Genomic DNA, 25,348 nt, shown 5'->3' with positions numbered 1-25,348 from the left:
CTTATGATGGTTCATCACCACTCTACTCCATATAGATGTATTCAACCTGCTTCATTATTCATGTCATATATGTGTGTTTCAGTGAAGTATATTGAAGTCTCAGACTACGTACAGTGAATATTAGAGAGGGCAGAGGTGTCAGCAGGGTGGGATGGATCATAGACAGCAGGCTGGGCAGGTGACCCTCCCGAGAACCTACGAAGAATAACCTGAGAGAGGAAGGAGAACCAAGAACACCAGCTGGTTACAGATCTATCATTCAAACCATCACAGTCTGGATGTAAAGCAGGTATAGTTTCCCCAAAGTGGGGCGTCTACATATACTTTCATCTGTGTATGCGTGTGTGTGTGTGTTTGTTTTTACCGAGATGACGTGAACAGAGAGCCATTAACTGATCCGAAGCAGGACAGTCCTACAAACACGGGGATGATCCACGCCATGGGGCCAAGGTGGTAGTTACCAAAGTCCTGCAGGACACATAAAGAGTAGATGTGATAAGACAAAACTAATTACTGCCTCTTTGTTAAACATGTGGAGCCAGAGAGGAGGGGGCGTCAGGGGGGGCTCAGGAGAATGTGCACAGTTCCTCTGTTTAAACTGGTAAATACGTGTGAAGGGAGCTCAGGCCAGAGTCCTGCTGGAGGCCACTAACGATACCTTCATGTTGAAAAATGAGGAAACATTTCACAATGAGTAGGAGTGTATCCAAGTATAGAGGCAGTTTGCCCCCCCCAGTCAAAAACAGTCCGGCTCGGCTGCAGCTCTCTCTGTCTGTTCCTAACAAGCTGTTGGTTTCTAACCTTCTTTAAACACCAAAACATAAAATCAAAGTGTTCAGCAGACGAGCAGCTCAAACTGTGTTCACTCACCACAGCCACGGCCTCAGATCCCAGCATCTGCTCCGGTGAGAGAGTGGTGAAATACGCCAGGTTGGTCAGGACGTACACGATCGTCACGATCGGCAGAGAGATGATGATGGCCCGGGGAAGGTTTCTGAGGACGACACACAGATAATTAAAACATTACAACAACTTTTACCTCTCTCCACCTTAATCTCATGTCACCTTACTTCATTCCTGAGTGCTTACTTTAATGATGACAATTTTAAAGGTGACATATCACGCTTTTTTCATCAACATATATTGGTCTAAGAGGTCCCCCAAACATGTCTTTAAAGTTTATGCTCAAAAACACACTTTGAAATCAGATTTTGGTCTGCCTGAAAAACCCTCTTCTTCAGCCCTCCTCTTAACAGTCTGTTTTCTCTCTGACCACGCCCCCTCAGGAAGTGGATGTGGCCTCGGCTGTCCAGCACGTTGATCTAATGTTAACATGATGGCTGAATATACACGGCTGCTCAGAGATCACGTTACTTCAACCCTCTGAATCTGATCCAGAATCTGATCCTGATGGAGAGGCGCCTGCAGCAGGACCTTTCTGAAGGATTGGTCACAGATTTAGTGTTTCTTGTTGTTTTATTTGTCAGTATGTCGACGTGTGTCTTGGCACACAGCTACAGCTACGAACATGTAGCTATGTGGCTATGCTAACTAGCGCTAGCACTTTTCCATGACAAATAAAAATCATCCACTAGATCTTCAAATCTGCAGACGTGGGGAGTAAAACCGACCTTTGTGTTTATTAAGACAGTCTACAACTAGCATGCCTCCCTCCTAAGCTCCTTGTTAGCACACATGTGTGCAGGGAATGAAAAACAGAGGAGGGGTAGAGTTGCTGTGACGTAACAAAAACACGGAAGTCTGAAACGGCTCGTTTCACACACATTTACAGAAAGGTGTAGAAATCAAAACAGGGGCAGAATGGATTTTTTTCATTCTCGGGGGGTTTGTAGACATGCCAGGGAAACATATTTCAGGTAGAGAACCATTAAAAAGTCGATTTTGCATGATATGTCACCTTTAAAACACTTATTATGGGTCTCTCTCTCCTTCTCTCTCCCTGTCCCTTTGTATATCCTTATGTAATCTTTCTTTCACTTTCTCTTATTTTTTTATTTTTTATTTTTGGCCCACCTAGGTGTGCACGCCCTCTTTTACAGAACATGATATTAGCTGCCAATAAAAGATAGGCCAGAGTTCTAAGAGGGATGGTGATGGTTGCATGCACACAGTCACAAGCACAGAAGAAAAAGGTTTTCTTTCTTTTCTTTTGCTGCAAGAATAAATTGCATTAATATTTGACAGTTTGTGACAAACATGACACAAACCAGAAATATATATGCAGACAAGAGAAAAGAAAAAGAGAGAAAAAAAAAAAAAAAAAAACACTTATTATGGAACTCTGTGAACTGGCAGCCATGTTTTTCTTCCTTTGGTTGTTGTTGTTTCCCTTGTTGTTTTGTTTTTTCTCTTCTTATATATATTTGCACAATTTGATGTTTAATGAAGTGTGTTTCAAATTCTGTTTTAAACTAAACTATAAAAAAATATGAATACATATTTTTATAAATATTATAATGTATTCACCTTATTGTTGGCGGTTGAACGGACGCAGGCAGTTAACTGTTATTATGTGAAGCACTTCCGGTTCCTTACGTCCGGTCAATGATAAATGCCAGTAGCTTGACTAATTCAAAGCCGATAGAGCAGGGGTGTCCAAACTCTTTTCACAGAGGGCCAAATATGATGTTGTCAGAATACCTCTGGGCCAGTGGCTCCTACTGAGACTTTGGAATCCCAAAAGTTCTATATGAAATATCTATTTAATAATAATTATTTAAAATGTTTTCTCAATAAAACAGTAACTAGGAAGTACCATGTAAAGATTTGCAAACGTTATCTATGTTTTGGAAAAATATTGTATCATTATTTTCCCATGGCAGGATTTCATCACACTTCTTTTTCATGTTGTTTTAAAGACTGTTCTGACCAGCAGACAACATATTAAGAACAAAGTCATTACTTTCCTGAGTTCTGAACATTTTTTATTCACCAAATTTTGCCTTGTGTCCTCTTTTGTGTCTTCTGAACTTTTAGTGTTCATCAAGAACATTTTCACATCATGATAAAAACGTTAATTTGAAAACCTGTCAGCTTTAAGAGTTCTTGTGTTTCTTCTTTATTGCCGTCTTGAAGAATCCCCAGAGCTTTGGCTTTTAGAGAGGTCGTCCATATGTAGCTTTTTGAGACGTTTCTGGTTGACTTTAGTTTTGTTTGTGCGTTTGAAAGAAACTGCAAATGTACAGATGATTCAGAAGGTGATTCATTTCTTTGCTATAAATAACACAATTTAAGATGGAAGCTTGGGGGCCATAAATAAATGGACCTCAGGCCGCAATTGGCCCCTGGGCCATACTTTGGACATGCCTGCGATAGAGCAACAAATCTCTCCAAAGTGATGTCTTGGAGGAAAACAGGAATTATGTTTGCCGTCAGAGGATGTCACAACAGCTGGTACAAACGGAAAAGGTTAGCCGGACGGCACAAAACTCTGAAGTACGTCATAGCTTTACTTCCGCATTCAAAAAAAAAATGTAACCTCTGTAACAAGGACTCTAGCCTCTGTATGTGGGGCGCTTAGACCGCTAGGCCAACAACGCCCCAAGAATATCACTCATTCTTGAAACAATTGTGTATTTTATCACACATACAGGTCATCAATACTCACTTATAAGGTTCAATCATCTCCTCTGTGACAAAATTCAAGTAGTTCCTGTGAGCAGAGAAGAGAACAATCAGAGGTGTGGTTAATGTAACATGATAAAATGAGTCTGCTACAGATATAATAAATAAATCATCTGTATGAATCTAGGATTTTAAAATGAGAGAAACAAGTCGTCTCTTTTTAAATCACACTACAGGTTAAAGCAGAAACATTCACACACACATCATTGATAACAGAGAAACAGCAGGGTCTGATCTTAATGATGAAACAACATCTAGTCTTCTAAAAGTAGTTAGAAGTGGAGGTTAACAAAACTTGGTTTTTAAATGTTCATTTCCATCTTTTCACCGAGAGCAGGCACACACTTTGTAAACTCAGCAAACATTTGATCATGTCTGTTCCTAAATGAAGAGCTGGATGAATCTGATCACAGAAGTCGGGTTGATGTGTCCACTCACCAGCCGCCGTAGGCAAACAGGCCGCTGTACAGAGCCAAGCCAAGGCTGCCAAACTCATATTTGGAACCTTTGAAGGAGTTTTCTGGAAGAAGCCCGTCCGTGTTACCTGAAGAGAAAAGATCAAACGATTCTGTTAACACACAAACACATCATTTTACTTGCTTTATTCCTCTGCTCTGAAGTTTGGCCGTCAGTCTGGAGGTGAAACGGTGATCTGACACACACCGACATGGAGGAGGAGAAGACAAACATTCATTTAAAATCTGTCTCAGTGTGCAGATCACTGGAAGCCTGCAGAGTACAGTGGAGTTAAGACCGACTGAGACAGTCAATAAGTGACCCAGACAGTGGCTCTGCAGGTTGACCTGAGGCATGGATGGATCAGGCACCTGATGAAAAGAAGGGGCTGCAGGATGAGAGAGACATTCAGGGAATCACTGGAGGTTTATTGCATTTTTCATAGGCAGTGGACGGATGAAGAGCATTTCTGTTTCACTTCATTTGATGGACCGTCGTTAGGATTTGTTGGTTGCAGCCCTTCTCCTCCAATCCCCAGACTGCTGCTGGTTCGAGGGGCTCTGTGCCACATTCCTGGTGGAGCTGCTCCCAACAACATGCGCATAAATTCTCAGACACAGTGACGGTTACTAAACCAACAGCCTGAAGCAGTGTTAGGACTAGGAGGGTTAGACTTAATCCACTTTGCAGCGTGGGAGCCCAATAACTCCACTGTCTGTGTGACGGACTGTAACGGACCTGCACTCTGTGTCTCAACCACCACAGCTCCCCAAGACCTCAGAGTGGTTCTTGGGGTCCCTGGTACCTGATCTCCAAAACAGGTGGGAAACTCAAACAAAATGTTGAAATATGCAACACATTGAAATCCAGAGTTTCACTGAAAATAGCTGCTAGAGCACTGAATCCTGTGTTAGCTTCTCTACATAAAGCCTAGACTAGAATTTAAAATCCTTTTTCTGACACCTTTGTATCTTAAAGCATTCATAGTGCCGTATTACCCCTTTAGAACACTACGCTCCCAACATGCAGGCCTGCTGGTCCTACCTAAAGTCTCTAAAAGTAGTATGGGAGGTAGAACCTTCAGTTATCAGGCCCCTCTCCTTTGGAATCATCTACCAGTCAGGGTCCGGGAGGCAGACACCCTCTCTACTTTTAAGAGTAGGCTTCAAACTTTCCTTTTTGATAAAGCTTATAGTTAGAGCTGGATCAGGCTTGGACCAGCTCTTAGTTATGCTGCTATAGGCTTAGACTGACACACTGGGATCCTGTCTTTCTCTCTCTCCTCTCTCTTCCTGTCCCATTAAAGTTCCTAACCATAGACCTTTCTGGAGTCCCTGAGCTCCCTTGTCTCGTAGGTTCCTCTGGATCTCTGCTGCTGTGGACGTGCCAGACTCCAGCTGCTACAACTACTACTATCTGTCTCACCACTATCATCTCTCTCTCTCCTCATCTCCCTCTATCCCTCTCTCCAACACGGTCTCAGCAGATGTGTGTCTAACATGAGTCTGGTCCTGCTGGAGGTTTCTGCCTGTTAAAGGAAGTTTGTTCTTGCCACTGTAACTTGCTAAATGCTGCAAAGTGCTCTGCTCATGGTGGATTAAGATGAGATCAGACTGAGTCCTGTCTGTAAGATGGGACTGGATCTGATCCTGTCTTGATGTTGGGTCTTTGTTAATAATAGAACATAGAGTACGGTCTAGACCTGCTCTGTTTGGAAAGAGTCTGAGGAGAACATTTGTTGGGATTTGGTGATATAGAAATAAAGATTTCAAACAGTTGTGACCAAAAGCATCAAGAGTCAGAGATAAAACTCTTGATTTTGTATTCTTTAATATTAGAAAAACTGCAGAATAATCTTCCTTCTCTTTTCTCATTTTTCTTAAACGGCTGGATGTACGATAAATGTAAACTCTAAAAAAGACCTGAACCAGGTGGAGGTGCCGCAAAGACAACAAAGACCCAGTCCCTGTGCAAATCTAGATAAGCTGAGGTATCTCTTCTAAACAGATACTTAAGGACACAAAATATTGTGGTCAAAGATGAAAAAAAAGCTCTGAGATTAAATACCGTGTAGGACATAATCCAACTTTCAGAACAGCACTAACTAAAGGATCACACACACACAAGAAGCATTACTCGCCACGCTGCAGCTACACCAAAAAACAGTGATTACAGGTTTGAGTTTCATCTCTGAGGATTAAGGAACCAAAAACAGGAAGGAAACACTTTACTGTTACTGTTACTCTGCTTCTACTGAAGAGAACACTGAATTATGCTCCTTATTTAAAGATGAAGAGCTGCGGTGAATCAACAAAAGACTTTTTAAGAACTAATAAAGTTTACATTTGTAAAATTAGTAACGTCAGGTTTTAGACACAAAGGAAGTTATCGTGTCATACTTTTGGTCCTCATACAGGTTCTTGTGGACATGAGTTCTAATTAAAAGAGTGAACAAATTAAACAAATGCCATCAAATATGTCAGAGGAGTCTCATCGTAACCTCTGACATCCAGAACAATCACTTACAGCCTTGAAGCTAAAACTACAAATTATTATGAAACCTCTTTAAGCACAGCAGACTGACTGTAATCACATCAAACTGCAGAAAGAAGTCTAGTTTGGGTGCTATTAGCTTAGCGGTTTAAACATGCACCCCTAATACAGAGGTTATAGTCCAGGGACCGTATGCATGTCCAGCCATCACACAAACGGGACCATTAGTCTTAACATACCGTTATGGAACGGCCCATTTGGCCGTAGCGTTAGCTGCATGCACGGCTGAAAATAATTGACCAATTAACTAATTGCGCCATGAAAGCGAGGCTGGTGCTAAACATCATATGTCCAGGGAACCTCCTGGAAAACCCTGATCCAACAAATTCAAACTGAGCATGCCTACTATGCATAAACAACAATAAACATGGTGAGCAGTGCCGCTGTGACTGAGAGAAGATCAAGAAGAAACAAGCTGTCAGCAGAAGAAGAAATGAACATTTGATTAGAAGAATCTAGAATGAACAAACAGCTGTTATCAGCAAGTCAATCCTCAAAGAGAACAAACAAGGAGAAAGGGAAAGTTTGGCTTCAGATCTTGAACAGGGTAAATGCGTGTGGTGTTTCTGAGCGCGCTCAGTAGAAGACCTACAAAATAAAATAAGCAACATGAAAGAGGCTTTGAGCAACAAGCACCGTCACCAACGTGGTCCAGGTGGAGGACCACCTGACCCCCCATTGAAGGATGAGGACTTGTTAACGGAGTTGTTTGGGAAGGATTCACTTCACGGTGTTGCTGGTAGGTTACCTAAGAATTATGTGGCGTCTCCTAAATCTAAATTTGCTGTATATTTCAACATAGTCATACTTTTCCAAAGGATTCTTTCGATTGCTAAATATCCGTTGTCTTCTCATATTTGGTCTTAAACTGTAACACATAAGCACGATGTCCTCCATCCTTTAAACAGCCTAACAGGTGAGGTAATCCTGCCGTTAGCACCTGTAATGGTGGGGTCTACGTCCATTTAATGTAATGTGTTAACCTGGATCATGCAGACCGCTAATCCTTTTCTTTTTCACCATTAGTACAAACGTCCCGTTTTCATCCCTAATGGCTGGACATGCATACAGGCCCAGGTCCCAGTGGTTCCTGGTTCATCTCCCGTCCTCAACTGTATTTTCCGCCGTCTTTCCTGACCCACCACTCCCCACATTCACCTCCTCTCTTCAGGGAACTCTTTTATCAGTACTAGACTACGGAGACACTTTTTACAGGCATGCTTCGACCTCAATCTTAAAAGCACTTGATGCAGTTTTTCATTCAGCCAATCGATTTATAACCTGTGATCTCTACAACACACATCACCGCATCCTGTACAGACAGGTAGGGTGGTCCTCTGTAGCTGAAAGGTTTGATTTACACTCTGATCTGTTTAGTTATGAAGCACTACCCTCTTATATATCCTCCATGCTGGTCTGGTCCTCTGGAGCACACCACACCAGGTCTAATGATTGGCTCCATGTTCCCTGAGTTCATTCTGTGCATGGAAGATCTGCGTTGGGCTTTTTGCCCCATCAAAGCTCTTTAAAAATGAAAGCTCTGCTTTCTTTGAGTCATTTTAAATCCTTAGTTGTTCACGTTTGAACCTCTGATTGCTCCTCTTTTAACATCACTTTTAAACTGTCGCCTGTTATTAATTGATCATCTTTCTTTTAAGGTATTATCTTTTATTTACTTTTCATGCAAGTTCAAATAAAGACCAGATATTCTCTTCAGCTGTCCCATGCACAGAAGGCAGAAACCCCAAAATGTGACTCAAAAAAAGAAAGAAGTGTAGTTGATTTGATGTTGGTTCTTTTAAACTAGACAAAAAGAAACTGAGAAATGACTGGAGAAGTTAAAAGGCACACACACTGTGGATTACAACAGATACTCTATAAAACAGAAGGTGGTGTGTGATGTAAACACTGCGCTCATGATGGTGTTGGAGGAGTGAGAGAGGAAGAAGAACATGTGGCAGATTCTGACAGAAAAACACAATCAGGGGACGTTGATTTCTGCAGCCCTGTTCTTGTATGTGAACAGCTGAGATACCTGATCCTGAGGTAAAGGATTACTTTCAATAGAAGAAGCAACCATTTTAAAATCCTCATGTCAGAAGGATTTTCAGGGCAGCACTGTCTGTTTCTTCCATTACCACGAGGTGACGACAGCATTTTGACAAAAGGTCTGAAAATGATTCCAGCCTCACCAGTAGCTTTACACAGGACTTCCACCAGATCAGTGTCCAGTCCGTCTCTGATCCACTGCGGTCTGGCTCCATTTCCCTCAACACCCACCGGTTGTGTTTTAGGAACGCAGCACAAGGTTTTCCTGTCACTGAATCAAGGATTCTCCTCCTCCTCTCCTCATCCATGTTGTCTTTCTGGTCCTCTGAAAACCTCTGACCTGTTGACTCCAGGCCTGGCTCCGCTCATCATGACTTTGGTTTGTTGTTGTAGTAAAGTGAAATACGATCTGGTGATAACACAGAGTGTTTTATTCTGAAAATCAACCGGATGTTTTCATTTTTGTTTTGGTGAAACCTGACTTCCTGTCCCGCTCCATCTGCTCTGTTGAGATTGATGCGTCGTGCTCCGGCATCCGGCAACAATAGAAGTCTTGTGTATCTGATCCGGAGGACTCCGACCTGCTGGATCAGAGACGCATCCGGAACGCAACAGAGCGGATCCAGTGGAAGTTAACACATTGACTAGAATAGAAACCTATCAGATCTGGTGCTGTGACGGATCAGACACGGACCGGACACAGATCTGGTGGAATTTGGCCGTTACTATGAAGAGTTGTTTGAATGTGGAGTCACAGCAAGCTAACATGCATTCATATGAGTGATCCTTTCACGTTGTGTAACGCAGTGTTATCATACCATCACTCAAAACGTTTAGATATGAATCTGAAGTCATGTTGTTCACTTCCTCTTCCACACTCAGCTGTCAGTCGGTCTGAGAGTCAGTCAGGTTTAAACCCTTCTCACTTTAAACTATCATCAGCTTCTACCTGCATCTCTACAACACTGTTTCTGCTCTGTGATCAGGGCTGCAACAAACTCACGTCCTGTTGGTTCACTGCTCGTCTATCATTAAAACAATTCATCAACTGATCAGTTAACGGAATGCACATTTACTACTACTATCCATCTCACTACTATCATCTCTCTCTCTCTTCATCCCCCTCTATCCCTCTCTCCAACACGGTCTCAGCAGATGTGTGTCTAACATGAGTGTGTACCTGCTGGAGGTTTCTGCCTGCTGTACGACCAGCAGGCAGAAACCTCCTAAAGTCTCTAAAAGTAGTATGGGAGGTAGAACATTCAGTTATCAGGCCCCTCTCCTTTGGAATCTTCTACTAGTCAGGGTCCGGGAGGCAGACACCCTCTCTACTTTTAAGAGTAGGCTTCAAACTTTCCTTTTTGATAAAGCTTATAGTTAGAGCTGGATCAGGCTTGGACCAGCTCTTGGTTATGCTGTTATATTCTTAGACTGACACACTGGGATCCTGTCTTTCCTTCTCTCTCCTCTCTCTTCCTGTCCTATTAAAGTTACTAACCATAGACTTTTCTGGAGTCCCTGAGCTCCCTTGTCTCGTAGGTTCCTCTGGATTTCTGCTGCTGTGGACGGTCCAGACTCCAGCTGCTACAACTACTACTATCTGTCTCACCACTATCATCTCTCTCTCTTCATCTCCTTCTATCCCTCTCTCCAACACGGTCTCAGCAGATGTGTGTCTAACATGAGTCTGGTCCTGCTGGAGGTTTCTGCCTGTTAAAGGAAGTTTGTCCTTGAACTGACACACTGGGATCCTGTCTTTCCCTCTCTCTCCCCTCTCTCTGCCTGTCTCTTACTTTAACTCTTCCTGTCCTATTACAGTTCCTAACCATAGACCTTTCTGGAGTCCCTGAGCTCCCTTGTCTCGTAGGTTCCTCTGGATCTCTGCTGCTGTGGACATGCCAGACTCAAGACTTGTTTTGAACTTTTCTAGAGTTAATGTAAGACAAATTCAGTTTAAGGCGTTAATATAGTCGTGTGGTTTAGGTTTTGGTAGCAGAGGAGAGAGGCAAAGAGATGAAAAGAAGAGAGAAGAAGTGTTTAAAGGTCATGTGAGGGACTTTAAGTGGAGATGAAAGAAAAGTGGCACAACATGGCTGTAAATTTGAAGTTAAATGTCAGAGTTGAGGCGCCGTTGGCCTAGCCAGGGTCTAAGCGTGCGACCCATGTACAGAGGCTACATTCCTTGACACAGCGGCCGCGGGTTCAACTCCAGGGCTCGATCATTTGCTGCATGTCCTCCCCCACTCTCTACTCCCCACATTTCCTGTCTCTCTTTAACTGTCCTATAAGTAATAAAAGGCAAAAACGCCCCAAAATATAACTTAAAGGAAAAAAATGTCACAGTAGATGTTGAAGAGTTATTCCAGAGTACGCTCTTTTTATATAACTCTAAGCGTATCATATTTGATCCATCAGTTTCTGAGACTTCTACATCATCAGTGTGATATATTCTTTAAGTAAAAACCTGATGTATACAATCAGAGACATGCAGTGCACGGATAATCCACCAGGTGTGAGTCATTCATGCACCAGAAGGACGTCACTTGAGACATCCAAAATGTGGATCAGAGACCCACTCCAGGTTTTTCAGGGATATTTTTACCAAGTTTGAAAAAGTTTGGATGGATAAAAACTTTCAAATTGTTCCTGAAACTTCAAGAGGAATAGTTACTGGATTGATGTAAAACTAATTAATATTTCATTACTTCATTTATAGTCAAACCGTGTTGAATATGTGTGTATCATTAATACAACAGGTATATAAGGTCATTTATTTAGAGATCTGTCAATCATCATTTTATTACATTTCATACATTATTCCATAAAGCAACATACAGTCTTTGTATTATTTAAGAACATGTTTAAATGACATAATGAGGTATATTTAGAGAAGACATTGACATATTTATAACGTATATTGTATTTTTATATATGTGACCTGCTGTATCATGATGATTAATGACTGGTTGAATGTTGCCATGGCTCCCTAGTAAATAATTGTCTTCTGTTCATTGATTTCCACTAAAAACTAAACAATTCAGAGAAGAAATATACAATACATCAGGGTGTTTTGTTGTGTAGCAGATACAGAATATGTTTGACTTTGTTGTGCAATATGGAAAAAATTGTTTCTATATTTGAACTTACTTTGGGAAAAATTTGAAGGAAGCTCAAATTTTAAAAGGCTAAAAATGTTGTTTTTATATGTTTTAGTTTGTTTAAAGAAGAAGAAACTTTGAGTAATACATTTGCACCGAACTGCCTGATGTATCAAATATGATACAAATTAAAACTCATATATGAAAATTTATATTTTTTTCTTTTCTTTTTTTGTCAAAAAAACAAAGAATTAGAATTTTCTGACAATTATTTGATGGTTCAGGTTTTACAGGGTTAAGAACAACACGAGCAAATATCTAGATGGAGGGAAACATCAGGAGTGAGAGCTGCATCCTGCTTCAAGTGCAGTCAGACACAGTGCGGACATGCAGTCAATATCAACACCAAGGCATCAGCAACAACTCAATCATCATCTTTCTCTTGAAGAGCATGCAAACACACACACTGACATGCTGCCATGATAAGCATGTTCCACTTCATTCATTTTCTCTGCAGGGTCGAGGCTGAACTGTTCCTCCACATGAGAAGTTTCAGGATGTCGAAGGTGTTGCATCAACTGTTGCGATGTTGTGTTTACCTGTCACCTGAATGTGCAGATCTCAGCAGAGCTTTCTGGGTGGTAGTAAATGAAACCCCAGTTGTTGCTCGTGCTAACAGACTGTGTGTCTCAGACATCTTAAGGCCATGTGTACATTTCTCAATGAAAACCGCGTTGTTCTTTTCCCCGTCTGACTCCTCTGACTTCTCCTTCCATCCTCTGCTAGCCTCTACTACATTCTGCGGCCTTAATGCGGCTTAAGCTCAACTCCAGGAGGCTTAGTACCAGCAACTGTTGCCTGTTGTCTGGTGTAGAACAAAGACAACAGGCTGTGTTGAGATTAACTTTGAGAAAAGGCCGGGATTTCAAAGCTGTGATTAGCTGAAATATAGAGGAGCAGGGCAGCACCCGTCTGGGGTGAGCAGGGTTCAGAGGGAACACTAGTCTACACCACCGAGGCTCACTGGATCTCAAGGAACTCCTTGACTCCTTCATCCTCAGGCAACTTTATTTAAACAATGCCAGATCACAAACAAAAGTATCTTATGACGTTTAACATGTAAAGAAAGAAAGAGGAAGAGTGAGGTGGATGGATGGACAGATGTATACTAACTAGTTTGAACAGACGACATCACATCCCTCCTGTCCTCTCCTCTCTCCTCAGGCTTCCTCTGCGTTTAGATTTTAAGATTTCACTGACCACTTTTAAAGCTCGTCTGGGTCTCGCCCCAAGCTACATTGCAGAAATGATAACAAATTACGAGCCATCTCGCGGCCTTAGATCCTCAGGTGGGGCATTTTTGGTCGTTCCAAAGTCGAGGCTCGAATCCAGAGGGGGTCAAGCTTTCTCCATCAGAGCCCCTCAACTTTGGAACGACCTCCCTGAGGAGATAAGGCTCGCAGAGTCAGTGACAACTTTTAAATCTCTTCTTAAAACCCATTTTTACAGACTTATGTGACTTCATCCTTCTGACTGTTTTTACTTCTATTTTATTATTAGTTTTAGTTTTTATCCAACTAATAAATAGTTTTCTATTTTATTTGATATTTTATTGTTTTTTGTTTTGTTTTTTTCATTTATTATTTAAATGTTCCTAATTTATCCTTTTCACTTTTTCTAATTTCCCCGATGTGATGTCGTCCTCTTATTCTGAAAACCTCTTTTATTGTCCTTTTAATGCTTTTATTTACTAATCCATTTCACTCATCCATTTTTATTTATCTATTTATATTACTTATCTATTTTTATCTATTTATTTTTATTTATTTATATAATTAACTTATCAGTTCTTATTTATTTATGTTATTTATTTACTTATCCATTTTTTTAAATCATTTTTATTTATTTATCTTTGAAAAACTTCTTAAACAATGATGTACTGGTCTTTTTCTCACCACTTCATTCTGTTTAATTTACTTTTATTCTTTTGAACCTTGTATTCTGTTCTGCACTGTTTAAATTCCTCCTCCCTGTCTGTCTAAAGGTTCACTTAGTTATTCCAATCATCAGTCCCTCCAGGAAGTTGCGATTTCGCGATCGCAAGTATCAACGCAAATTCAACCAATCAGCGCGATTTTTTCGCGGCCTTGCAATTTTTTACAATCAGCGCAACTTTCCCGCAAATTTGACCAATTACCTCAATCTCAGCCCCTGTACGTCATTGGATCCATCATCAACTGACTTCCTTGTAACATAAACGTAAGTCCTCACTTGATCGGCTCTTTTCAACAACAAAACACGCAGGGAAAACGGGTGAAAAGAGGGGACAGCAGGCAGGACAAGTGACCATGACAACGTTACTATTTATAGATACTAGAGTTATTATCTGAAGGGCTCAGTGTTAGCTTGGTCACCTACCTGCAGCAGGTGTACTTCATGAACCAGCTCTCCTCACCTCTATGCATCTGTCTCATCTTCATTGATTATTTTTACCCCCGGTGTGCGTTAGTGACAAAGACACAACCGGGGGACGTCTGTTTAATAGTTGACGTTTTTGCCGCTATTACCGTAAAAAGCTCCTCGTCTACAACTTGATTTAATCCAGTTTGGTGAAACATCAGACAACTTTAGTAAGTTTTGATCAACTCCTCGTCATCAAAGATGCAGATTAATTTCAGAGTGCCTTGAACTGACTGACTGTGCCACTGTCGCTGCGAGGTGCAATGTGCAATACAGACCTTTCATGGCGTTTTTCTGTGAATCAAGTGAATCAAAATACAGTCACAGTGGTCACATCAAGAATGTTTTCTAAAAACATCTGTAATTTAGCGTATTTACTTGCCCCTGAGATGTTATTGGGGAAAAAATAAATAAATAAATCGCAACTTTTACCGCAATTTTTACAAAAAGCTGTCGCAAATTCAGGCATTTTGGGCCGCAACAATCACAAAAAAATCCCGCGAAATCCTGGAGGGACTGAATCATGCTTCTTTTGTCAGAGCAATTTGTAAACATTTGTTTTTAAATGTGCTATATAAATAAAGTTATTATTATTATTATTATTATTATTATTATTATTATTATTATAAACACAGCACTTATAAATAAACAACTAAAATACAACCACATCATGATTATATAATTTTTTTAAATGTAGCATGACGTATTTTTCAGAAACACAAACCCAAAAACATCTAACTACATTTTTCTCCCTACCTTTAACTTACATGTGCAAAAACAAAAAACATCATTTATCTGGTGGATCGACCCTCCATCGTGTGAGCTTGTGTTTTCTAACATCCTCTCTTAAGTTTGAGTTTGTCTCACCAGCTTACATTCTCAAAGAAGTGTGTCAAGATTTGAATGTGCAATCCAAAGACTTAATCATGAAAATATTATTTGAATGTGAAGAATTAAAATGTTCTAAATAAATTCAATCATATTTAGGTCCTATGATAGTAAGTCTAATCAATAAATAATATATATAATACAGTAACATAACCAAACCATGTAAATATCAAGTAAAAATCAATACCAGTTATTTCGACATATTATTTATTAATTTTATTAAAGTTTATATATACTTCTAGTTAATCGTTTCTTTTTTTATTTATTTATTCATTTTTTATATTTTGGGGCTTCTTGCCTTTATTTGATAGGACAGCTGAAGAGAGGAAATGTTGGGAGTAGAGAGTATGTGGGGCGCCTGGACCCCTAGGCCACCAGCGCCCCAATAGTTCATTGTTGATTAAAAAACGAACATATGAAGAATGATAATCTGTCATCTAGATATGACTCTCCTCCCTTTAAAGTGTCTGGATCTCTTTTTTTATGAGCTCATTGTATTTCACTGCTGATGTTGGTCATGGTCTTAAAGCTGCCGTGTTGAGGTGAGGGGTCAGGTCAAATGTTCATGACCCTTGGATGGGGCTAAGTAGCAGCATTAGCAGAGACGTTAAGTGCTTGATTTACGTACCTTGGCCAATTTTGATGAAGCCGATGATGATGATGAGTCCCAGGGCCAGGAGCTTGGCTGCTGCGAAGAAGTCCTGTACTCTGGTGGCTGCCTTCACGCTGTAGCAGTTAATGAAGGTCAACAAGACTGTGAAGGAGGAGAGAGAGAGAGAGAGAGAGAGAGAGAGAGAGATGAGATTACCAGCCTCCCCATTCAGCAGCTCTGATGAGCCTCACCGTGTTTCTGTCAAGCGGCAACCTCCGGTCTCAAAATATGAAGCCCATGCGGAAGTGTTATAAACTGCAATTCATTGAGCGTCCACTTGAGTCTGTCTGCAGAAACACCAGAAACCACATACACACCAATTCAAAAAGCTGATCTTTACAGCAGAAATAAACATGTTTACAGCCTGGTTCAAAATTCAAGTGTAGTCTGGATAGCTCATGTCTCGATCGGCACACACTGTGAGGGGGGAATTTATTCATAACGAGGTAATTTCAAAGGTATTGCGATTACGAGTCTTCCAATGAGAGGCACAGCTGACTTGATTGACAGGCGGGAACACTGTAGCTGTTGGCTAGGAGGCTCAAAGCCCGCCTCTTTACGTCACAATCGCTCAACAGCAGCAATATGGCTCCCGCCGACGATTGGCCTCAAAACAGCTCTTCAGAAACAGATTGGTGATGTCACGGATACTACGTCCATTATTTATACAGTCTATGGTTTCTGTACGTAAATACAGACGAGGCACCTCCCTCACCTCCGACTGTCAAACATGTGAAGCTGAGTCCTGCCCTGATGGGTGCTGTGAGGAATTTTGGAGTCAGGGTCTGCAAAGAAGCTGTTTAGCTGGTAGAGCTGCTGGATTAACATCAAACCCCTTCCTCTAACCTGAACACACATTTGACTTTCCATTAACACAGTAAGGAGAACACAGAACACACTCTTGTATTTATTTGGGCGCACACCCATAGTTATGGATCTTCAGGGGTAGCTCTATATGATTAGCTTCACAAAAAGAAGTTCTTGCAGCCGTCTGTGAGGTTGAAATACTTTAACAAAGTCTCCGTGACCCCCCTCCCTTAAGGCTTCTGGAATAAATTGTGTATCTTTGTGGATGTGTGCATGTGCTTCTAGAGGCGTGCCCTAAAGCTAGCATAAAACATAATATGTGTACTGGTGTGACCGATCCTTCCTCCAAATGAATGTGGCCAAAACCAAGGAGCTGTTCATTGATTTCTGGAGGAGTAGGCCCCTCCCTTCTTCTTCTTCTTCTTCTTCTTCTTCTTCTTCTTCTATATAAATATTTCAGAACTGTTCTTGATGCTAAGCTAAATTTTGATTTGAACACTAATCTCATTTGTAAAAAGACAAACCAGTGGTTGTTCTTCATTAAAGCTGGGGTTGGTAGTCAGATTTAGATCCACTTTTTGTTACACTGGTTAAAATGATCTTTATGTCCCGATGGTAATCAATACATAATGTGTTCTTAAAAAAGAGTGAAAAAAAGCTGCTATCTACAGCTGGAGTAAACCTGGGAAAACACCAACCAATCCCTGCCATCAGGAGCCAAATGATGAAACCAGACTGAGTCCTGAGGAAATGCTACATTCAAATTCATGCTAGTTTTCTGTGACTACCAACCCTAGCTTTAAGAAAGTTGCAAAGTTTTACGTGGATCTGACTCTCATGAAAATGTTTTATTCTGCTTTTAATGAGTCTGTTTTAACTTTGTCTATGATCTCTTGGTTTAAAAACATCAGTCTTAAAAACAAGAATAAGCTTCTCTATTTCTAAAACTCGGTCCGTTTGAACTTTTGAAGACACAGAGATGATTTTAAATGCTTTTATCTCATCACGCCTGGACTATTGTAACAGTCTGTTTAGCAGCCTGCACAACAAATCCCTCCATCGTCTCCAGACTGAACAGAACTCAGCTGTCAGGGTTTTAACCAGAACCAGAAAACACGACCATAGCTCTCTGGTTTTAGCTTCCTTGCACTGGCTCCCTGTATGTTTTAGAATGGATTTTAAGATTTTGCTGATTACTTTTAAAGCTCTACATGGACTTACTCTGAGCTATATAGCAGATCTTTTAACACCCTACGAGCCCACGCGTGCATTGAGATCCTCGGGCAGAGGTTTACTGTGCATTACAATTACAATTAAAGCCGCAAGCGGCGATGAACGGGCCCTCCCACACACCCGCAGCCGCCGCCACATGTAAACCGCCGCCTGATATTTGCCACCAAATGATGTCAAAGCAAGATCTGAGAGTATATACTGCCTTAGGTGGCGCAAATGTTCCACGTTTTTGGCAGATTGCAAAGAAAACCTCCAAACTTCAGAGTCTGCCACGCTCACAAATTTTCCTTTAACAATAATTTAATCGTCAATATGTCTGCTATAGAATGTGCCTTGTTTGGACTGAATCAGAGAAAAACTCTAGGAGGAGCTCTTATATGCACCCTTATTTGGGCGTCATTCTTCACATTCAAAGCTGTATGTGCGTTTGATGACCCGCCTCAACGCTTGCCACGCCCACAATTTTTGTCTGATCAAAATTTGTTCTGATCATTTTTTCTCGTCAAGGTGTCTCCTATAGGTTGACCTTGGTTTGGACTGAATCGGAGAAAAGCTCTAGAAGTTAATAGCGAAAGTATGCACCATTATTTTGACGCCATTTTTCATGTTCAACGCTAGGTGGCGCTCTTCCTGATGAGTTTGGGATATGGGTGCAAGAGGCTTTTTTGTGCGTCCTGATGCCATGAAAATGTGTAAAATTTTTCAAGCATGTAACTCAAAATAACCCCTATGGGGAGGGGTTTTTGAAAACTGTAGGGGGGCGCTAGTGAGCACATTTTTTGACTTTTTTTGCCAACCCATAAAATGTCGCAATTTTCCCCAGGACTGATGAGTGTGTTGGATGAGGTGAAATTACGTGCATTTTAAAGTCACAAAAATCAATTTTCAGACGTTTTTTTTTTGATGCCCCGCCCCAAAGTCTGCCACGCCCACATCTTTCATCTGAACGGAATGCCTTTACTTTGTATTAATCGTCAATGGGTTTACTATAGAATGTGCCTCGTTTTGGACTGAACCGGAGAAAAGCTCTAGGAGAAATTAGCAAAAGTATGCACCCTTGCTTGGACTCATTTTGGGCCCATTTTTCATGTTCAAGGCTGGGTGGCGCTCCTCCTGTTGAGTTTCGGATATGGGTGCAAGAGACTTTATTGTGCGTCCTGATGCCATGAATATGCGTAGAACTTTTCATGCATGTAGCTCAAAAAAACTCTATGCGTAGGGTGGTTTTTTTACCTCTAGGGGGCCCTACTGAGATTTTTTTTGCGAGACCTATAATAACTTGCAATTTTCACCAGACCCGATGAGTGTGCAAAAATATCCGCGCTTTCATTCACGTTCAGGGGTCCGAAAATGCGTTTTAAGTGGCGGAAGAAAGAACAATCCTTAGTGTTACAATAGGGCCTTCGCCACCATCGGTCCTCGGGCCCTAAAAATTAAAATGAAAGGGGACAGGGTGTTCGCAGTGATGGGTCCAACACTCTGGAACAATCTGCCTGAGGGAATCAGGGGCTTGCATGGATTTCCTACTGAAACATGGCTTATGCTCAAATCCAGAAAACGCTGTATGCACAAAATTATCCAGATATATGAATCCGTGTGCAAGGATCAACAGCAGTAGAAATGTGTGTACGCCAGCCATGAAGTTGGCGTGAGCCGACGCACATTTCCACGGTCATTTCACTCTTGATACATCTGAACTTTGCCGTGAAAAGAGCGTACGCCACGTTTTTGTGCGTACGCACCCTTTGTACATGAGGCCCCTGGTCTGCTGAGTCAGTGAGCTCTTTTAAATCTCTTCTTAAAACATACTTTTAGTGCAGAGCCTTCACGGATTTTATCTGAATTCTGTTTTATTTTATTTGAACCTTCTTTTATTTGAGCCGTCTTAAAAAATACTTGTATTCCTTTAGAGTTCTTTTAGGGGAATTGTATGTCTTTTAAAATATGTTTTATTTCTTCATCTTGACTTGTGTGATTTTATGAACAGCCTATTTGATTTTGCTGCCCATGTGAAGCACTTGGTAACTTGGTTTTTGAAAAGTTCTCTACAAATAAATTTATTATTACTATTAAAAATCCTCAGGCAGTGCTGCAAGATCACTGGTTCCCTATTTTAATGACCTTCAGCACATCTATAAAGTGAGAGCCATCTCCAAGGCGAAGGCCAGAGTTATTGACCCCCAGCACCCTTTACATGAGGAGTTTCTGTTGCTGCCGTCTGGGAGAAGGTTCAGTCTTCAGGTGCAGCATTAACAGATATAAACTGTCCTTTATTCTGTTGGCTGTTGGTTTCTTGAATAATATGTAACCCCTGTGATCAATGTGTGGATCCTGTGTGGATCCTGTGTGGTGTATTGTTTTGTTTTGTGTGGCTACTGTCTGCAGAGTGAATTGGCCCTCAGGGATAATAAAGTTATACTCTACTCTACTAACAATGAAGGAGATGGTGAACAAATTCTTAAGGGGAATAAACTCACTCCTCCTCTTTATTCTAAAGACATGCACCATGATGGTGACATCCCTGCTGCACACACACACACACACACACACACACATTCCTGGGTGGTTGAAATGGCTTCTCACCCTGAATGCCATTAAAAGTGATTAACTAAGGCAGCAGGTTCTTTTCAAAGCTCCTAAATCAGGTCAGGGCCACAACAGAGGGACGAGACGGAGCACAATGAGGTCTGTGTTTAAGAGAGCGGGACAAAGAGAGGGGGTCTGGGTACAGTGAAAGGCTGCGCGTACATTCAGACACGCAGAGAGGCTCGCATAAAGTCTTAACCTGGAATGTGAAGACATGGGTCGCTCATACCTGGACATGCATGTGTGTGTGTGTGTGTGTGTGTGTGTATGTATATATAAACACAGTCCGGATTCTACAAAGTCCAGAGAAAGGATCTTCAATAACTCAAACTAAAATAGGCTCCTTTGAAGTGATAGGTGCGTTTAGGAGGGTGTGTTTGAATTTGGCACACAGCCCCACAGTAACCCTGACCAACCCCAGCACCGTCACACACAATCCTTATGTGACACACTCTCACATACAGGCAGAGTCACACAGGCAAGCCTCTCAGCTCATGGCTCTGTCATGTGGTCTCAGTGAGGATTTAGCCTCCAATCCATCTGAAGATTAGATACGAGGGTTACTAGCTGCTAACACTTCACGACACACAGACACACAAACACGTTAACCAGGCGACGTATAGTACTCTGATTAAATAGGATTGTGTACGGGAGAGGGGGGGATTTGTTTTAAGTGGGGGTCAAAGAGAACATCTCAGACCAGAGACTGAGGCCAGCGTGTTCAAATAATCCTGATGTAATCTAGACTTCATTGAAACCAGGAAGGAGACAGACTGCGTGTGTGAAATACAGTCTAATAGTAAAGCATTTAAGCATTAAGGGTATCTACCAGTCAGGGTCTGGGAGGCAGACACCCTCTCTACTTTTAAGAGTAGGCTTCAAACTTTCCTTTTTGATAAAGCTTATAGTTAGAGCTAGATCAGGTTTGGACCAGCTCTTAGTTATGCTGCTATAGGCTTAGACTGACACACTGGGATCCATCTCACCCCCTTCCCCCCAACCCCCTCATCACTTGAGGCTGATTTATACTGCTGCGTTGAATCAACGGCGTACCCTAAGCCGGGGGTCCGCGTAGCTCCCGTACCTACGCCGTGGCCTACGCACATAGCTGACGTGCACCTCCTCAAAAATGTAACTCCCCGTAAAGCCGACGCGGACCGCAAGCTCTGTGATTGGTCCGCTCGGCGGCTTTGTCTTTCCCGCATTTACAACACTTCCGGGATCCCGGACATCGGCCGCACATCGTCCGTGTATTTCATCTCCTCCTCTCTGTTCTTCATGTAATCATGTCTGTATGATAAACAGCAAAATGTATCAGCTGTAGATTAACAGAACACGCTCTGAATCTCTGTGGAAAAGGAAACAGAGATCGTAGTGGGACCGGAAGCAGGCGACCGGCTATCAGAGAGACCACACTGCCCTCAGGCGTTTCGGCGGAGAATTGCTGCGCGACACGGACACACCGACGCAGAAGTATGTGGGGCTCATGTCCGCGTCAGCCCCTGCTGCGTAGGGGAGACGCAGAAGTATAAATCAGCCTTTACTTTAACTCTCCCTGTCCCATTAAAGTTACTAACCATAGACCTTTCTGGAGTCCCTGAGCTCCCTTGTCTCGTAGGTTCCTCTGAGCTGCCGTAGACGTCCTCCTGCTGTGGACGTTCCGAAATCGTCTCATCACTATCACCGCTCCCTCTCTCTCTTATTCTCCTCTATCCCTCTTTCCAGACCCAACTCGGTCGAGGCAGATGTCTGTCTAACATGAGTCTGGTCCTGCTCGAGGTTTCTGCCTGTTAAAGGAAGTTTGTCCTCTCTGCTGTAACTAGCTAAATACTGTGAGGTGCAATGCTCATGATGGATTAAGGTGGGGTCAGACTGAGTCTTATCCTGTCTTGGTGTTGGGTCTCTGTTCATAATTTGACATAGAGTGGTCTAGACCTGCTCTGTTTGTAAAAGAGTCTTGAGATAACGTTTGTTGTGATTTGGCGCTATAAAAATAAAGATTGATTGATTGATTGAAATATTTATGTTAAATATTAAATTATGGTTTAAACAATCACACAAGCTAGCAAAGATTGAATATTATAATTTAGGATCCTTTTATATGGTCTCAGGTGACAGAAGCGTGAACAATAAAACCAATATTTATAAGAAATAATAGTTTAAATTAGGTTTAAATACTTACATATGAAGATTATTATGCTTTAGATCAGGGGTTCCCAAACTTTTCATCCCGCGACTCCCAAAATACCGGTGCCAAAGACTCTCGACTCCCACTGTCCCTCAAAGTGATTTAATGTGGCTTCTTTTAGCTGGTCAGAAAATGACCCTACCTATATGAGCATGTGTCTTTTGAAGATGCTTTTGTTAATCAACTGTTCACTGTCCCTAACCCTAACCTTAGGAGTCATCTGGCAACAAAAAAAGGCAGAAAACTCATGACATTTTGTGTTTTCAAGGTCTTACTTCAAATGTAAACTATTTTGTCACTCTTTTTTTTTCAGTAATGGGTCAAATATGCAATTTTTAGATTACTTCACAAAAAAATAATTCCAGAAGACATATTACGACCCCTCACTGGTGTGTGGTGACCCTCCAGGGGGTCCTGACCCACACTTTGGGAACCCCTGATTTAAGGGTTGAAATATGTATGTTAAATATTAAATTATGGTTCAAACAATCACACAAGCTAGCAAAAATTGACTATTATCATTTAGGATCCTTCTATATGGTCTCATGTGACTGAAGCTTTATCAATAAAACAAATATTGATAGTAAATAATAGTTTACATTAGGCTTACATACTTACATATGAAGATTATTATGCTTTAAGGTAAATGAGTAATTTAGATTATTTTTTCTGCATTTGAATACCTTTAATTTTCTTTTTTCAGAAAACATATTAAGAGCTTTAAGGCCTGTCCACCTGATGTTTTTATTTCTCTATTTAAAAGTCAAACTATCACATAAATAAAATACTAAGAAAACAATATTAAATAAATATAAATACAATCATCTGATGGTTCTGACTGTGAGGAAGTGTAATGAGGGTGTGTAACATATAGCAGCATCAGATGTTTAACGGTGGCACCCTCCCTCAGCTGATGTAATAACGCTGCATTTTACACCACGACGTTTGAGGCTGCGCGCGCTTTATAACCTCACATCACACGTGCTCGACAATATATGCAGAGGCTCGTGCAAACTTCGTTTGTGTGTGTGTGTGTGTGTGTGTGTGTGTGTGTGTGTGTGTATGTGTGTGTGTGTGTGTGTGTGTGTGTGTGTGTGTGTGTGTGTGTGAGGTCTATTGTTCCCCTCCAGCCTCACAGGTGTGTTTCACTGACTCCAAACATACACCAGTCTGGATTTAAAGAAGACCATAATATGAATAAGTCTACATCATCCAGGGTTAGGGGGACCCGGATCGGCTCAGCTAGGGTACTCACGGATGCAGAGGCAGGCCACGACCTTGGCCCCGCTCTCCGGCACCGGGCAGACCGGGAACAGGGGCTTCAGGAGGTAGGTGGCGAACACGTAGGCGACGATGTACTGCGAGGACGGTCTGATGATGAGGAGCTCAATCCAGAGTTTGAGGAAGGCTAGCAGAGACCCGTACACCTCCAGGATGTAGGCATAGTCCCCCCCGGATTTAGAGATGGTGGTCCCAAGCTCGGCGTAGCACAGAGCCCCCACGGTGGAGAACACCCCGCACACAGTCCACACCACCAGGGACAGCCCCACGGAGCCGGCCTCCTTCACCACGCCGGTCGGGGTGACGAAGATCCCGGATCCTATGATGGTGCCTACGATGATCGCCACGCCATTAAAGAGGGTAATGGTCCTCTTTAGGGCGACCCCTTTCTCGCCCCCCTCTCCTCCGGTGCTCTGGGTCTTGTCGTCGCTTCCTGGTCCTCCGCCCCGGTCTGCGTCCCCCTTCTCTCCGCCGAGCATCCTCTCTGTAGCCTGCCGGTCCTCTTCCTCCCTCTCAGCAGAGGAGTTGGAGTTCCTCTTCTTTAGCCCTGACATTGTGGTTCAGTTTCCTCTCTCTACACCCTCAGTCCGGGACTCAGGGCTCACCCTCTGTCTGCGGTCCCTGTTTCTGCCGGTCCAATAGGTCTGTGGTCTGATGCCGGCCGGGATCAGCCACGAGGAGTCCGCGTTGTGTCTTGGTGTGTCAGTGCGGCGTGGTCTTCCGAGCTCCTCTGTATGGATGTTCACAATAACCAGACCTAAGCTGGACGGCCCTCCTCCGTCAAGGCCAGCCCCTGCTCATAGTCAGGATCGGCGGCTCCCCAGGCCGGCAGCCTATCCCTGCAGTCTGGGTTCTCCATCTAGCGGCGAGTATCGGTACTACACCTCTAAACTTCATAGTTTTAACCTCCATTCAGATCTGTGTCTGAGGAACCACATGATGGACTCCAGTCTCTGGGTAGTAGTACGAGGACCCAACCAGCACTACGGTATGGAGTCCGTCCAGATTTCCACCCAAGCCGTCAAACCAGCTGGTCCGGTTTCTGGTGTTGGATCTCATAGGAGACTATAAATAGTGTTATGGCAGTAAATGCTTCCTGGGAATCTCAGACATCTTGAGGTGTAGCTGAGCCTGTTTTTAGCAGTCAAGAGTTTACATGTTAATAAGGGGTTCTAGATTACAGGGTCCACTTACTGGACTCTACTAAGACCCAGTAACAGTAACATGCTCCTCTCTCAGAGAAAAACCAGGACTTCATCACATCAGGGGATTTTATTACAACCATTACTGACCGAGCAATTTACAAGAAGCTGAAAAACCTGCTCATACCAGATTTACAGCATTCTTTACCTAGTTCTGTGGTTAGTGTTTTTTTATATTTTTATATACATAAATTCATATTATGTACTTTTATAAATATTTAGTTATTTTTTATTTTTATATTGCAGTATT

The 25,348-nt window shown here is 42.1% G+C and overlaps 1 protein-coding gene across 1 annotated transcript in view; it reads right to left on the bottom strand.

The window, feature by feature from the left end:
• Nucleotides 1-24,744, bottom strand: part of slc7a5 (solute carrier family 7 member 5) — a 34,176-nt gene extending 9,432 nt beyond the window's left edge. The window contains exons 1-7 of the mRNA XM_034685582.1: nt 23,871-24,744; nt 15,778-15,903; nt 4,084-4,189; nt 3,629-3,673; nt 871-994; nt 365-468; nt 113-209 (exon numbers count right to left, since the gene is read on the bottom strand). Of these exons, the coding sequence (XP_034541473.1) occupies nt 113-209; nt 365-468; nt 871-994; nt 3,629-3,673; nt 4,084-4,189; nt 15,778-15,903; nt 23,871-24,450 (1,182 nt within the window). The 5' untranslated portion in view covers nt 24,451-24,744. The remainder of the gene's footprint in view (nt 1-112; nt 210-364; nt 469-870; nt 995-3,628; nt 3,674-4,083; nt 4,190-15,777; nt 15,904-23,870) is intronic.
• Nucleotides 24,745-25,348: the final 604 nt, after the last annotated feature.

The sequence above is a fragment of the Notolabrus celidotus genome, chromosome 6 (assembly GCF_009762535.1).
Source record: "Notolabrus celidotus isolate fNotCel1 chromosome 6, fNotCel1.pri, whole genome shotgun sequence".
Taxonomy (NCBI): Eukaryota; Metazoa; Chordata; class Actinopteri; order Labriformes; family Labridae; genus Notolabrus; species Notolabrus celidotus.
This window is presented reverse-complemented; position numbering and strand designations above follow the sequence as displayed.